Genomic DNA, 15,069 nt, shown 5'->3' with positions numbered 1-15,069 from the left:
GGGCACCGTATCTACAATGATTAGAAGGCAACAAGAGATCCAACTCTCCATCTCGGCTCAGGTCATGATCTCCTGGCTTGTGGGTATGAGCCCTGCTGCAGGCTTTGTGCTGTCCCTGGAGCTGGCTTGGGATTCTTTCTCCCTCTCTCTTGGCCCCCGCCTCCCACCATCAAAAATAAATAAATAAACTTTAAAATCAAATAAAATGGTTTAATAATTCTTGTTTGATTAGTTGATGAAACATTAACTCATCATTTCATTGCCATCCCTTTTTTAGATCTTACCCACCACGAGTACTGTGTTAGTACGTCTCTTTATTCTGACCTCAGCTGTTTTCTGACAAATAGATTGCGTGCAGTGAGAAATCCTTCCTTGCTAATAGCCAGCAACGCTCATCTTGCATTCCACTTCCTTGACAAAATCTTCTAGTATTTTGTCTCACTTAGCAAGGACTTCACCAGTTAGAACGGTTTTCTCATGTACAACTTGTATAAAACTTCTAAATCTCCCTCCTTTCAATACTATTTCAAGGATTACATAAGGCGTATAATTTTGTTTGTTTCCCTTCTCTAATTTTGCACTTTGCTAGACATAATGTATACATTAAAATACATTAAAATAGTTGTTGATTTATTGACAAATACTCCCCATCACATTTTGTTACTTTCTATTGGCCTACACCACCATGTAACTTCTATATAATGATCTTGCTTTCATGTTGCATTCAAACCCTTTTTATTTAAAGGATGTCATCTCAACCTATGGGTTATAAAACTGTTAAGAGTAGAAATGGATTTCTATATGGAAATGCAGCAGGAAAGGCACTAAACTGGGAGTCAGAAAAGTCAGGTCTGAATTCTGCCACAAGAATGGTTTGCTGGAAAGTTCTATTACCATCGTTTCTCCACCTATGAAATAAAGACAAAATCCTCAAGAATGGCGTGAGAATTAAATGAGATACTATGCATAAAAACATTTTGCAAATTTTAATATGCTATACAACATAAAGACTTTCTTCTTCTTATATCTTCAAAATTATTTTGTGGATTGGACATGGTATGCATTGAGCAGATGGTCAGAAAAGTCTCCCTGGGCGTCCTGTGTCATGTAGGTGGGTCACGTTTCCTCCAGTTTTAAAGCAATAGCTGCACAAACCTATTCTTTAGCTTTTTTGTGTTTCTCTTTAGGATACAAATTATTACAGTCCAGTGCAATTTTTGGCAAAGCGTTTTCCAACGTTTTTCATCTGCTTACCAAATATGACCTCTTGCAGTCCTATTTCTTGCTTTATCAACTCACCCATGAAATTTGCCTTGTCAAGTCTGTCTTCCATCTCACCGAGGTAGCTGTCATACTTAGAGCAGCCTTTATTCTCAACCTTGCCTGCATTTCTTTCCCGTGGGCTCCTCTTCCCCTCTGCTGGCTGCCAAGGAGAAGCACATTTATTGGCACTGCCCCCAAGCAGATGCCTGCCTGCTTCCCTTCCCCCCTCCTCTTTCAGCCAAAGCATCACCTGCCAAGGGCTGGTGGTTGCTGCCCCCGCTGTCCACTGTCGCACACTGCCGAGGCTCCGAGTCCTTCTTGGCAGCCTCTTCCGAAGTTCCCCTGCCCGCAGCTCTCCGGCGCGGCTGGCCAGCAGCCTCCCCCTCTTGCCTGCAGCTCTCCCCGCTCCCGCCAGCCTCTCCCCCGCTCGGTCTGCGCGCACCTCTTCCTGCCGCCCTTGCCAGCTGCTTTACTCGCCTTTCCTCAGGCTGCTCCCCCTCCTTTCTTCCCCAGCCCTTCCCCTCGCTCTCGCAGCGAGCTTTCTTCCAGCGCCCCCGCCCTCCCTAGCCTGAGGTTTGGTTAACACGCGGGAGCACCTCTCCCGGGTCCCAGTGTGTACATACGTCCACTGGATAGAACATTTTTGGAAAGTGAACATTTTCTTCCCGCTTCAGTAATTCCACTAGACACCAACCCCCAAATCCCGTGCCTCCTCCCTGAGCCCGGAAAGGCGGGGTGCCGTGATGGTAGAAGAGATCGGGGAAACAACAGGCCACGGGCTCGGCCGGTGGACCCCAACAAAGTTCCGGACGCTGGGTACTTGTTATCTCAGCCTTCCCAAACTTGACCGGCCCGGCCACCTACTCGAGCGCCCAAACAGCGCACAGTGGCTCGGGCGCTCCCTCAGGTTCCCAGCGCCCCCCGACCTTCGGGGACGCTTGCAGGAGGCGGCCCGCCGCCCTCCAGGACCAGGCCTGGGCCACTCCCCAGCCCAAGCCGGGGTCCGCAGCCTGAGCCCCACCCAGCCTCTGGCCGGGGAGGGGCGCACTTGTTTCTGGATGCTCGAGAGGCGGGCGAGATGAAAGAACGGAGCAGCCCAGGTTCCCGTCTCAAAGATCGGGGGTGGGAGGTATGGAAAGGACCTCACCCCCCAATCGAGGGCCCTCCTGGAGGTCTGGCTACTTCCAGTGCGCGCTACAGTAGCTGTTCCGCTTTCCAAGCCGTCTCCTTTAAGAAGAGGGCGCGCTCGCTCGCGACTGTGCGAGTGTGTGTGTGTGTGTGTGTGTGTGTGTGTGTGTGTGTGTGTGTGTGTGTACTTGCGTGTGTGCTCATGTGCAGATATGTGTGTGCGCGCGCGCTGATGTGTATGTGTGTGCGCGCGCGCGCTGAGGGCCCGAGAGTCAGGCAGACCCCGGGAAGGAGGAGTTATGTAGATTACGGGTGAACATTCTGGAGGGGAGCGAGGAGAGGAGGGAAGGAGAAGCCGAGGCGAGAAGCGAGGAGCAGCGGAGGCCCTTCCCGCAGAAGCCGGAGGCGGCAGCGGCAGCGGAGGAGTGGGCGGTGGAGGAGGAGGTGGAGGAGGAGGAGGAGGACGCACGGGCTGGAGGCGGCGGCGGCGGCGGCGGCGGCGGCGGCTGCGGGTGCGACTGGGCGCTTTGAGCCGGAACCGCCGGTGAACTTGGGCGCCACGTTCCCGGTGACGGGCCCCCGAGGATGGTGAATGCAGGCAGCTGCTGACCCTGCCTCTGCCGCTGCTTCTCGGGGGCTGCCGAGTGCTGGGCCCTCCGTCTCCTCCCCTTGCCGGGCTGTGGGTGAACCTGCAAGCTCCTTACCCACCCAGAGGACTTTTTTTTGAAAGGAAACCAGGGAGGGAGGGAGAGGGAGAGAGGGAGAAAACGAAGGGGAGCTCGTCCATCCACTGAAGCACAGTTCACTATGATCTTACTCACATTCAGCACTGGAAGACGGTTGGATTTCGTGCATCATTCGGGGGTATTTTTCTTGCAAACCTTGCTTTGGATTTTATGTGCTACCGTCTGCGGAACGGAGCAGTATTTCAATGTGGAGGTAAGAGTATGAGAGCTTTCTTCCTTCTCCCTTGCCTGAGCTGCTCCCTGAAACATTTCGTTCACTCCTGGGATCCTGGTAGCTCAGAGCAGCCACGGTCTCAACACATTGTTTCCCTTGCAGCCGCCGAGACCCTTGTTGAGTTTCCCTGTGTCTTAGGTGATGGATGCGCGCGAGACTGAGAATCCGTTATCCCCAGCAGCACAAAGCACGATGCTGCGCGCTCGGAGATACATTTGTAGCCGGTCCAGGCTTGTCACCCAGGGAGAAGGCGAAGTCCTACATATAGGAAACGTGTGGCTTAATAAAAGCAGTTTGAGTTTGTGATGAATAAACTGTTCAGGAAATACAGAATTCATTGCCTGGCATCATGTGCTGCCTTGGTATTGTTCCTGAAATCTTTCTCCCCATGTTCTGTGCCTAACAAAGGAGGCTAAAATCAAAGAATCTGGAGGAGAGCGTGGGAATACTTGATATGTTTAATAACATTACTTTGTGATAAAACACTTGACTAGACAGAGTCTTTTTCTCATTTAGGCATAACTTAATACACTGTAACCAGATCTGGCTACACAGAGGACATGAAATCCATCTCTTTTAAAGTGTCTTCTCTTCCCCTCCCCCGCCAATAGAAAATAAACGTGGCCCAATGAAATAGTCCTGAGGTGTGTTTTTAATTTGATTTCACACTCTTATGGCAAAACCGAGAGGTTTTAGTCTGTCATTTGCTTTACTTTGATAGCTTTGGGAACAGACAGACATAAAGCAGAAGGGAACTTCAGGATAAGGACTTGTCAGATCTCTGCCAAAGTACTCTTCCTGTCATCAACTCAGCACTAAAGCCAGTAATGTGCAGTAAATCAATGGAAGTGTGTATACACCTGGGCTCTAACTCCAGTTTACAACGTACACGGTGGAATACAAATACAGTAAGAGGGTCTGACTAAAATAGACTCCTTTTGATTCGATCTTCTGTCTTCTGACATCTCACAAGAATTACGATCAAGTCTCTGAAGAATAATGTGATTCTTAAAATATTGTTGATTCTTTAAAGCTTACTGTCATTTTGTTTGGAGTGTGTGTTTACACAATAGCAGGACCTGTTGCACAGCATTTGAACGTGTTCCATGTAACAGATTTATATACAAAGTGTGCATAATAAATGCCATGTGTGAGGCCGTATTCTGAATATGACCCTGTGTTTATATAAACTGTTCTTAGGACTCCATGTAATAAGTGATGGTTGGTACAGAAACAAAGTATTTGGAAAAGTAAGAACCATTATCAAGCGTTGAAGAAGTTTACAGATGTGAAGTATGATTATATTACACAGAAACCCCAGTTTGAAAACCAAAACTGTTTAACCTTTTGAAAAATACAACTTTGTTTTTCTGAATAAAAAGAGAGATGCAAAAGGAGGTGAAAGTCCAGACTTTCTCTTGATTGCAGATTTAAGCTTTTAGAATTACATGGCACACATGGGTTTTTCTGTCTAACACTGAAATCAAGAGATAATTTAATGTTGAAATGAAGGAGTAATTAGTTCATAGACTGAAGGAATGAAAGTGGCAAGCTCTTATTTATGTTATGAACCAAAGGCCCCATTGCTTTGGTCTGGTGGTGATGGTGATGGTGGTAAGGTGGGGCTTGGGGGAGGTGGGCAAAACTAAGTGCTTGGTTTTATTTTGCTCCCTATGGAGTAGAACGGAGAGTCTGGATTGATGGCTACTTGCTTTGGGAAAGTCTTAGATTTGCTTTCAGACATTGTTGGGATACCACCAGTGTTTGGATGATTATTAGGTTTCCTTTCTGAGGCTAAACATAAATTGTATTGTATTTCTTTACATTTTGAATCCCTTATGCAGTTCAATCAGGTATTATGCAAGAAAAGTTAATTTTATTAAGAAAAGAGATTTCATCTTAATTTTTTATAATCTTTTCTTCAAGACGTGTGAAAAATGGTTCATGGAAAAAGTTATTTCCCCATTTTTAGAGTATTTAAGTTATGTCATCCATGTTTAATACACTATGCAAATATTTATGAATGATAAGAGGCGGGCACCATCTGCGACTTTAAAAACCTTATTTGATACATAGGAGATTTGCTAATGATTTAGATTAGATGACGCTTCGTAGTTTGTATTACTTCCAATTAGTTTTTTTTGTAAGCACTTGAGCATGTCGTTAGTTGGGTTTTTATACTTCCTTATGTGTAATGATAACACCTGTTTTTCTTTTTTAATCATCAGAGTAGCTGCGAGCTATTTCAACATACTATAAAGAACATGGGATGACAGGATCTTTTCTGACAGGAATTTCTGCCTTATCCACCTTTACTAGAGATTTCCTTTTGGTGGAAGCTCTAATAGGAAGAATAGTCCATCATCACATCTTCTCTAGAAAAGCACTGACTGTGTTCTTCATTCTTGGTTGCCAAACATACACTGGGAATGCTTTATTTGATTGATTCTCAAGGACGGTCTTAAAATAAACAGTAATGGTATCAATCATGCATGAAGCTCATAGGATCAGATTTTTTTTCCTAGCAAGCACACCAGGTTATTATAGTTGGAACGAAGCTTCTGAGAGATGCTTTTTATGCTGACAGCTGAAATTACGATGCTTTATTCCTCACTGAACTTCACAATTGGTGGGAACACTGTACTTTAGAAACATATTTTCCCCTGGAAGTGTGGGGATTGGGTAGAAAGATTCATGTTAACTCTTAACTGCTTATTTTAAAAAATATAAGAATTTGGGATTTTCAGTTATCAGAGCAGGAGATATTTCTTCATATGCTGATGAAAGCTGTGACAGAGAAAGAGTATATTTTGTTTATTTGTTTTTGTTTTTAAGAAGCAAAAAGGAATGTCTCAATAGTTAAGAAAGGGTCAGACACTACCAGTAGTAGTACTATAGAAGAGATTCAATTCATTCATCTCCTTATATATTTTAGTTAGAACAGTTTTTTGTGCCACATTTTCAATGTGTATTTCTTTAAAGATTTTTGTACACTATTGGACCCATTTGGGGGGTGTGGGCCTTTCAGTGTGTAAGTCATTACCATGATGCAAAAGAACATTGCTAACATTAACTGAAAGTCAAAGACTCCTATCATTGGACGATAGTCTCAACCAGAGGTGTTCATTGGTCAGATGGAGCTAAATTGTTAACAAAGAATTCGGATTGAAACTCTGTGTTCTAAAATATCACATTGTCTCTAAAATAATGTTGTTAGGAGGAATATCATGACGCTGGGGCTCTTTATTTTTTTTAACTTTTGTGGACTTTTTTTTGAACTCTGCAAGGCTTTTTGTTATGAAATTTGAGATAGTATATAGTTCATGAGAGTAATAACTTTCATCATCAACCTTAATAGTTTGTCAAATGTTAAATATGTTAGCAACATATTGTTGATGGTTTTATAAACAATCATACACATTTCTAATGAGGAAAATTTTTAAGCCAATTTAATGGTAAAATAAAGATGTAATACTCTGAAAGATGCATACATAAAGCATAAGAAGCTGTTTATTTTTTTGTGACAAACATTATTAAAAAGCAAAAACTTATCTTGTTGTTCCTAATTAATGAAAAAGAGATTCTGTATTTTTTAAAATGATATTTTATGACAAATACTGTGAGTCATGAGTGTAACCATTTCCTACATCCTTCCTACAGTATGTTTCTTTAGCTGATTTAGTCTTTATTCACCTTGGTCGGGTTTATCTGAATCTACTTGAAAAGGCAGAATTTACATGGAGTACCTCTGTACTACATATACACTTGGCAGTAATTGGTGATGAGGCATTTCAGAGATTAAAGATCTGCTTTACAGATCTTAAAATGTCATATATTGGGGTTACTTTTTTCCCATATATCTTGCTTTCTGCCTGTTTAATCAACGTACATTATTTCATTTGCTCATGGAAGGTTGCTGATGCTGTGATCTGGTCAGCCCCCTTGAATGAGGGACTCTTCTGATTACATCCCAAGATGCCCTCTGCAGCAGTTTTTACTGGGCAAGAGCAGGGACTATGGGACTGATTCAGAAAGGTTTTTATATATTGCAAGATTCAAGCTTTCCAAGACATCCCAGGTATGCTGGCTGGTCAGAATGCTCATAAGCACCAAAAACTATGTATGACCAAGAGACCAGAAGACAGCTTCTCCTGTGTGTCCCACCTTATGCTTTTCTCTGTTCAGAGTTTTCTGGTCAACTTCCCCAGATCTAGGGTTATTCGTGAAACCCTTACAGGTGAGTGTATGCTAGCAACGTAGGATTTTTCTTACCATCCCCCTGAGAAGTCCACTGAGAACAACTTTCCAAGCCCATCATTCTCTATACAGTTGGGTTTCGTCTTTCGGTGGCTTCTTCCCTATCAAGTAAGAATAGAGTTGGGTTCAGTAACAGCTTTTGAAATCTCTGGAGTCAAGTTAAAAGTGACAGATTTAAAGTTTTTACTTTTTCTTATTCATGCTATTTCAGGTTATGAACATAAAATTTTAATATACTTGTTCAGTGGTATAATTCTTTTCTCTGAAGTTAGATTAATCAATTACTTTATGTAAATGTATTTCACTGCCTGACCTATCTCAACCGCTAAAAATGTACCTGTTCAGAATATTTGGTAAATGGCCATTTGGAATTATTTCAAGACAAAAAAAAAAAGCCATTGGACATTTGAATCAATTAGTTAAATTTGTTCAATATCAAAAGAAAAAAGATTTCTTTAGCTTAGCTCCTTCAGGAACTTTCTGACCCTTCAGCATGTATATTCAAATTGAGAAAGTCATTTTTATGTCATTTTCTGTCACAATTTATTTTAAATGTCTGTGAATATAAATATAGCCATCAAATTCTTCTTTATTTCTGAGTAGTATAATGATTAAGATCACATATTCTGACACCAGATTTCTAGATACTAATCCCAACTCTTTTACTTGCAAGTTAATTATTAAGTTAATAATGGACTAGTTCATTAATCTCTGAGCCTCAATGTACAGATCTTTAAAATGGGGATACTAATAGTACCAGCCTCATAGAGTTGTTTTGATGATGAAATGAATATATGTAGATCATATTATAGTTGTTGGATAGATAGGAACATGCCTTCACATGGTTAAGCACTCAATATTTTTTAGATATTATTATTAGTAAAAAGAAAGGATGCTGATTCAAAGGTAAATTGTCATGGTAGCATCTAATTATGTAGAAGTCTATCAGGTTAGGGCATACCAGTTGGTCCAGGGAGATTTTATTTTAATACCTTTTCATTTTTAAAAAGCTTAATATACTGAATATCAACCACTAACATCAGTACATTTTCTTCCCGTGGGTTTTTCTTAGACAGTTTAGTTCAGGAATATGATTTGCACATTTTGTCTTGTCATCTGTTACTATCATGGAATGTCAAGTTCAGCTCACACCTTCTTTCACAAGACTGAGTTTGCAGAAATCTGTTCATCTTTTCTAATACCATGGAAAATAAATAGGCCTTATGATTCAGTGGGCCTGTCTATTTTAATTGGCTCAAGGCTGGTGTGCTTCCTATCTACAGTAGGTGGGGTTCAATATGTAACTTAGGCCAGGTTTCTGTTATACCATAAATCCAGAACATAAAAGTCTTTTTTTTTTTAATTAATAGAAGGAGGGGGAAAAAGAAAAAAAATATTAAAGTAGCAGAAAAAGATATTAAAGTGTTTCTGGGGTGGTTTAGTTGGCTAAATGTTCAACTCTGGCTCAGGTCATGATCTCACCGATTCCTGAGTTCAAACCCTGCCTCCTCAGGCTCTCTGCTGTTAGCTGCAGCCTTCTTTGGACCCTCTGTTTCCCTCTCTCTGTCCCTCCCCCACTGTGTTCTCTGTCAAAGATAAATAAACATTAAAAAAATGTTTTCTATAATGACAAAGACCTTTTTTAGAAAAGCAACAATTTTATCCTACCACTGGGAATAGAAGGTAGCCAGCAATGTAATGGGGCCGGAGGACAGAGGTCAGGGGATGTGTGTCTGCTTTAACTTTGGTTCTTGTACTCACATAGCTTTGATCTTGAACAAGTCATTTCTTTAATGCCTTCATCTACAAAAACAAAAATTGAATAAACTATCACTAAAGACATTTCCAGCTTTGAAATCCTATTGTACTTAGCCTCCAAGCTTTAATTTATATAGATGAAGGAGGAAAATTGTACATATTTTACTGTATAAGCTTTCAGGGCAATTAGATCTCAAAGGTAGAGTGTACAGATTTTTTTTTTCCTGAAGTAGATATCATGAAGACATGCAGAATGTGCAACTTAATACCAACATTTGTTATCATCTGTAGTGACACAGGGTGTTCCATTTTGAAAATAATCCTAGCCTTCTGCTGAGTAATAAAAACACTGGCAGCAGTAGCAAATTATATGTAATTTTAAAATCAATTTTTGGCCAAGGTAGCATACTTTAAAAATTTAATGTTAAAAACATGGCTTGATATTATTTTGAAAAATATGTATCAGCTATAAGTTGGCACTTCAGTCTTAAAAAGGCAATTTGAAATAAGATCAAAATTTGTTTTTTGTTGGGGGCAGAAGTTCTCCTATTTCAAATCTCTCTATTATCTATAAAAAATATACACACATTTTGTAGTGAAATGAAGTCTTACACTATATATCCTTGCTACCCATTGTGGAAAATAATTTTGGCACATGGCTCTTTGAGGGTTATTTTTATTCTTCGTAACACTTTTGACTTTGAATGTGAAAAATCAGATTCCATTTGTTTTATAAATTATACAGTTTATGTGAACATCAAAAGGATAAAATACTAAGTAGTAGTATGTGTGATACTCAATTTTTCATTTGCCTTCTTTTTCATGGGAAATTTATTTATAGATTTTGAGGTTCATAAAACCATATTTGATTGTTGCTTCCTGTCATTTAGCACTCTGAGTGGATGTTTTTTGTTTTAGTGTTTCACCACAATCGTTTGGCATCGGGCATCCTTGGGTTTGAATCAGTGCAGTATCTTGATGAGCCTCTTAACGGAAGTCTAACCAACAGAATAAGAAAAATCCCACTGTGGCCCCCTGACCTTTGATTAAATGTGATCTGTGGGTGTAGTATAGAAACGGAGGCTAGAGGGAGCTATTGAGCTGCTTAAAGACTCCAATGGAGTAGAAGAATTTGGTTTAAAATCAAGGACACTAGGTGCAATCACATGCCTTCAAATGAATCACAGCCAATCATAGAGAATTTAAAGAAATCAATGAACACATGGTTTGTGATTTAAGATGTGAAATAGGTTTACTGAGAGCCTCTTGGCACCAATGATTTCATATTGATGAACTAAGAAGGAAATTAGCACTTTTCAGGGAGGCCAGGAGTTCTGGGTATGACAGCATGACAAAGAATGTTATAATGCAGAACTGCTTTATACATCCCTTGGTTTCTGGTGTAGAGTAGGTCAGAAACTATACATTATAGTGACTGCAGGTGCTTTTGGCATTTTCATTTTAACTAAAGTGACTAGTAAAATAATTCTAGTCTTACAGATGAGAGGTGGGTTAAATTTAATTTAACTGTGCCTTTTTGGCTATGTGTAGCAAAAATCCAATTTCAAAAGCTTGTGAGACTGAAGTTATCTTATTTTTTAATGCTTATCATAGGGCCTGTTGAACAAAAGTTTTTCCATGAAAGCAGATGTGAAAATATAGGTTTTACCTATTCTTTTTTAATATTATTTTTATTAAACTTTTTAAAATTTATTGATGTTTATTTATTTTTGAGAGAGAGAGTGAGAAAGAGAGAGAGAGATGATGGAGCCCGAGCAAGGGAAGAGCTGAGAGAGAGGAAGACAGAACCCAAAGCAGGCTCCAGATTCTGAGCCGTCAGCACAGAGCCCGACACGGGGCTCAAACTCATGAACTGCGAGTTCATGACCTGAGCCAAAGTTGGATGCTTAACTAACTGAGCCACCCAGGTGCCCCTACCTATTCTGCTTTTTAAAAATATGTATGAAATGAGCCACAAAAGTGTGAAGCTGTTTTTCTTTAAATAGGAATCTCAGACATGTTTTCAGTTGGGCAGATTATAATATGACCTCTGGTGGAAGGAGGCATACCACCCTTTAACTAAGATATTATAATTTCCTCACAAGCATCATTCAGATTTTCAGAAAGTTTTTGGATCTAGTCAGTTACATGAACCATAGATAAATGAAGTAAGCCATGGCTCATGGAGGGTCTCAGGAGAAATAGTCCATAGAGTGATGAATTCAAATGACCAAATAAACCCAAATAAACTACTCACTGGAATGGAATTTTGCAGTATTTGTTTTAGTCATGCTTAAGTGAAGGGGGAATAAACTGTCCCCTTTTGAGGGAAGCTGGATACTTTCCGGAATTTTATTTCGGTCCCCAAATTGCACGCACCTGAGGTGATGTCCGTGGCATGCAGGCGTGAGCCTCTGCACAGGCTGCTGCAGAGTCAAACCCTGAGCCCGGGTCAGTGGAGGCATTTTTTCCACGGGAACCTTCACAGTTGGTTCTACCATGGGTTAAGGGTTTGCAGTTCTCCATAGTGATTGGATATTTGAATTTGTTTGGGCTTTCTAATGGCTGTGCACTCAGCCCCCTCTTTACTCTAAACAAGTGCTAGAAGGTTTCTCCTCCTGGTCTTACCTGTTTCTTCTAGTTTGGGTCTTAAGGGGCTTGATATTTTAGGGGTTTTTTTAAATGTTTATTTATTTTTGAGAGAGAGAGAGAGAGAAAGAGAAAATGAATGAATGTGGGGGAGGGGCAGAGAGAGAGGCACACAGAATCTGAAGCCAGCTCCAGGCTCCGCGCTGTCAGCACAGACCCAGTGAAAGGCTGGAACTCTTGAACCGCGAGATCATGATGTGAGCTAAATAAAGTCAGATGCTTAACCGACTCAGTCACTCAGGTGCCCCATGTTTTAGTTTTATTGCAGGACACCAGGCTTGAAAATTGGCTGAAATTTCACAGAAAGCCACATTTGCACCCCTCCTTTCTTTCATTGTGATAAGAAGGAATAGATTCAATAACTTCCAGAGTCAAATATATATTCCATGTTTCATATGACATTGAGAACAAATTTATGAAAATTCATTCCCAGTTACCAATAAAACTCTTTTTGGAGATCTGGGTGTTTAAATATTGTTAGGAACTCTACTCCTATAACTTACTGATTTGCTCCTGCATGTAGATGAATGACATTGTTCCATGGGTGACTCAAGCAAATTACTTATCCAGTCTTTGCTTTATTTTGACCATTCATAAAACTGATTTGTGATCTTTACTGTTTGCCTATAGCACAGGTTTTGTATGACAACACTGAGAAATGTCAAGCAGTCTCCTTCAGTAAGAACAGGGTTATCTCCGTACCTTCATTCCCTTCATTCCCACTGATGATCGGATGTTTAGAAACAATTACTTGCTGGCATTCTATTCTAATTAGACAAAGTCCACATAACCAACAAAACAGATATGTATAGAATTGATTTTATTGAATACCTTATTTTAATGATAATAACAAATGTTAATTAACACAGGTTGTGCCTGATTGTGTTCTAAGTGCTTCATATATATTAACTCATTTAAATTTCATTACAATCTTGTGAGTTAACACTGTCATTTCTCTTTCACAAATGAGGAATCAGAGACACAAAGAGGTTGAGGAACTTGCTCTGAGTCTCCAGAGTGTCCCAGAATCAAAGCAGGCGGGCCGGCTGCAGAGCCCCAGTTCTCAACCAAGTAAATACGTATAGGCAAAAGTTAATTTCCAATTTCCCAGTAAGGCGGATTGATCCAGTTCCATTGTTAACATCTTTGGTATTTCCAACTCAAAAGAGATAATTAATATACATGATGAAAGTGCTAGGTCTACCCTAGTCGTACCCTGGAGTGAAGACTGAATAGGCTGGTGTTGATTTGTTGATTCAAGATTCAGTACATTGGTGCTCAGTGGTTTTACTGTTGAATACTCTATGAATTTTTACTCATTAGAAAGTTGGTACCCTATGTTTAGTTACGTATAATATTAAATGTGGCATAATCTTGATGCCCCGGAGTGGTTTAGTCAGTTGAGCATCCGACTCTTGATTTTGGCTCAGGTTACGATCCCACGGTTGTGGGCTCTGTGCTGTGTGTGGAGCCTGGTTAAGATTCCCATTTTTTCTCTCTCCAGTTCTCCACCATCCCCACTCTCCCTTCACTCCCCCTTCCCTTGTCAAACTCACTCTCTCTGAAGAAAATAAAAATAAAAAATAAATAAATGTGGTGTAATCTTAAATTACATATAAAAGTAATCATTACATTTCCTTCCTTAACTATTTGCCATGTTGTAGTTAATACTAAATGTGATTTTCAAAAGTTGTAGGAAGATTTGATTCTATTCCAAGATGAAAAGAGTAGAACATTGTAGAAAATGTGAAGGAAAGCCTATGTCAAGTCTGTGTTCTCTTGTTCTGCAGGGGAAGAATGTGTAAATGGCTACTGAATGGCATGTTCTATGAGTTTTGTTATTTTCCTATGTTGCATCAGTGAGTAGAAGCTATAAGGAAGCCAGTTTATTTTATTATTTCTAATATATTTAGTTGTAATATAAATGAAATCTTTCTCAGATAGATTAATCTGGAGACGGATTGGGTACTTCAGAAGGTAGTGAGTGCCTCCTCACTGTTTGAGAATAGACCATATATCTGGTCATTGTCTTTGTTGTGGAGGAAGTGGAAACTTACACACTGGTGGTTGGTCAAAGACTGAAAGAAACGTCTTCAGTCCTTAATCTCACTGCTGTGAGATTTCAGGACCCACTTAGTTCATTCATTAGCCTTTCAAGGAGGACTTTTTCAGAACCCGTTTACAAACTAATTAGATGATTTTAGAACATTTCTCTGTGTTAAATATTCATTCACCTATCTCTCACCTCACCTAGAGGCAGTATATCACAATGGCTATGTGTAAGAACTTTTGAAGAAATGCTAGAAAATCTTAGCTGAATCTCTCTCTATAAGTGCACTGACCTGGAGTGAACCGGGTTGTTGACCATGTGCCCTAATGTCTTGTAAAGTAGAGATAATAATACCCAATTCATGGCTTGTTGTAAGATTAAAGAAGTGAAGGATAACGGGGCAAGATAAATAATAGGCTCTTGATTTTCCCTACCTTCTGAAATAACCCAAATCTATGAACAAATGGTTTTCAAGTCACTCGACATCAGGTAATAAAGGGCAGTCATCCCTGAGAAGTGGGGAACAAGGCGAACCCTGTAATTGTCTCATTTTACCACGCTGTGAGTGCTTCCAGGCAGTAGTACAGGGAAGGCAGAAGCCAGGGTTAGCCCCGCGGACTCCCTGTGTTAAGGAGATGGAGTGGGGGTATGATGAGGCCAAGGTGGCTGGAATGCACAGGGTAGAATCCCAGAGAGGAGAGAGTTACACAGAGCAAACGCCTTGGAGGTCTCCTGAGAGTTCTCTTGAATATTTAGTTGAGAATTAGTTTGCCCATTCCTGTGAAGTAGCACTAGGGGCAGGGAAGGAAGCACCTAAGGGGAGAGGGCACGATGCTTGGTGCTCACACAGCGCCGGGAACAGTGCCCATTCCCATCAGCCACCCTCAAAAACCTTGTTGTTGACCGGACAGTGGGTAGATTACTCAGAACCATCCTGCCCCCATAGCGGGAGCAAAGTCCTGGACTGAATTCTGCTCTAGTTCTGCTTAAAAAGACTTAAAAGC

General features: G+C 40.7%; 1 protein-coding gene across 1 annotated transcript in view; it reads left to right on the top strand.

The window, feature by feature from the left end:
• The first annotated feature begins 3,177 nt into the window (after positions 1 to 3,177).
• The window catches only part of MMP16 (matrix metallopeptidase 16), a 259,044-nt gene continuing 247,152 nt past the window's right edge, over positions 3,178 to 15,069 (top strand). The window contains exon 1 of the mRNA XM_029923828.1: positions 3,178 to 3,330. Within this exon, the coding sequence (XP_029779688.1) occupies positions 3,199 to 3,330 (132 nt within the window). The 5' untranslated portion in view covers positions 3,178 to 3,198. The remainder of the gene's footprint in view (positions 3,331 to 15,069) is intronic.

The sequence above is a fragment of the Suricata suricatta genome, chromosome 15 (genome assembly GCF_006229205.1).
Source record: "Suricata suricatta isolate VVHF042 chromosome 15, meerkat_22Aug2017_6uvM2_HiC, whole genome shotgun sequence".
NCBI classification, from domain to species: Eukaryota; Metazoa; Chordata; class Mammalia; order Carnivora; family Herpestidae; genus Suricata; species Suricata suricatta.
Note: the sequence above shows the minus strand (reverse complement) of the source record. Positions and strands in the feature narration are given on the sequence as shown.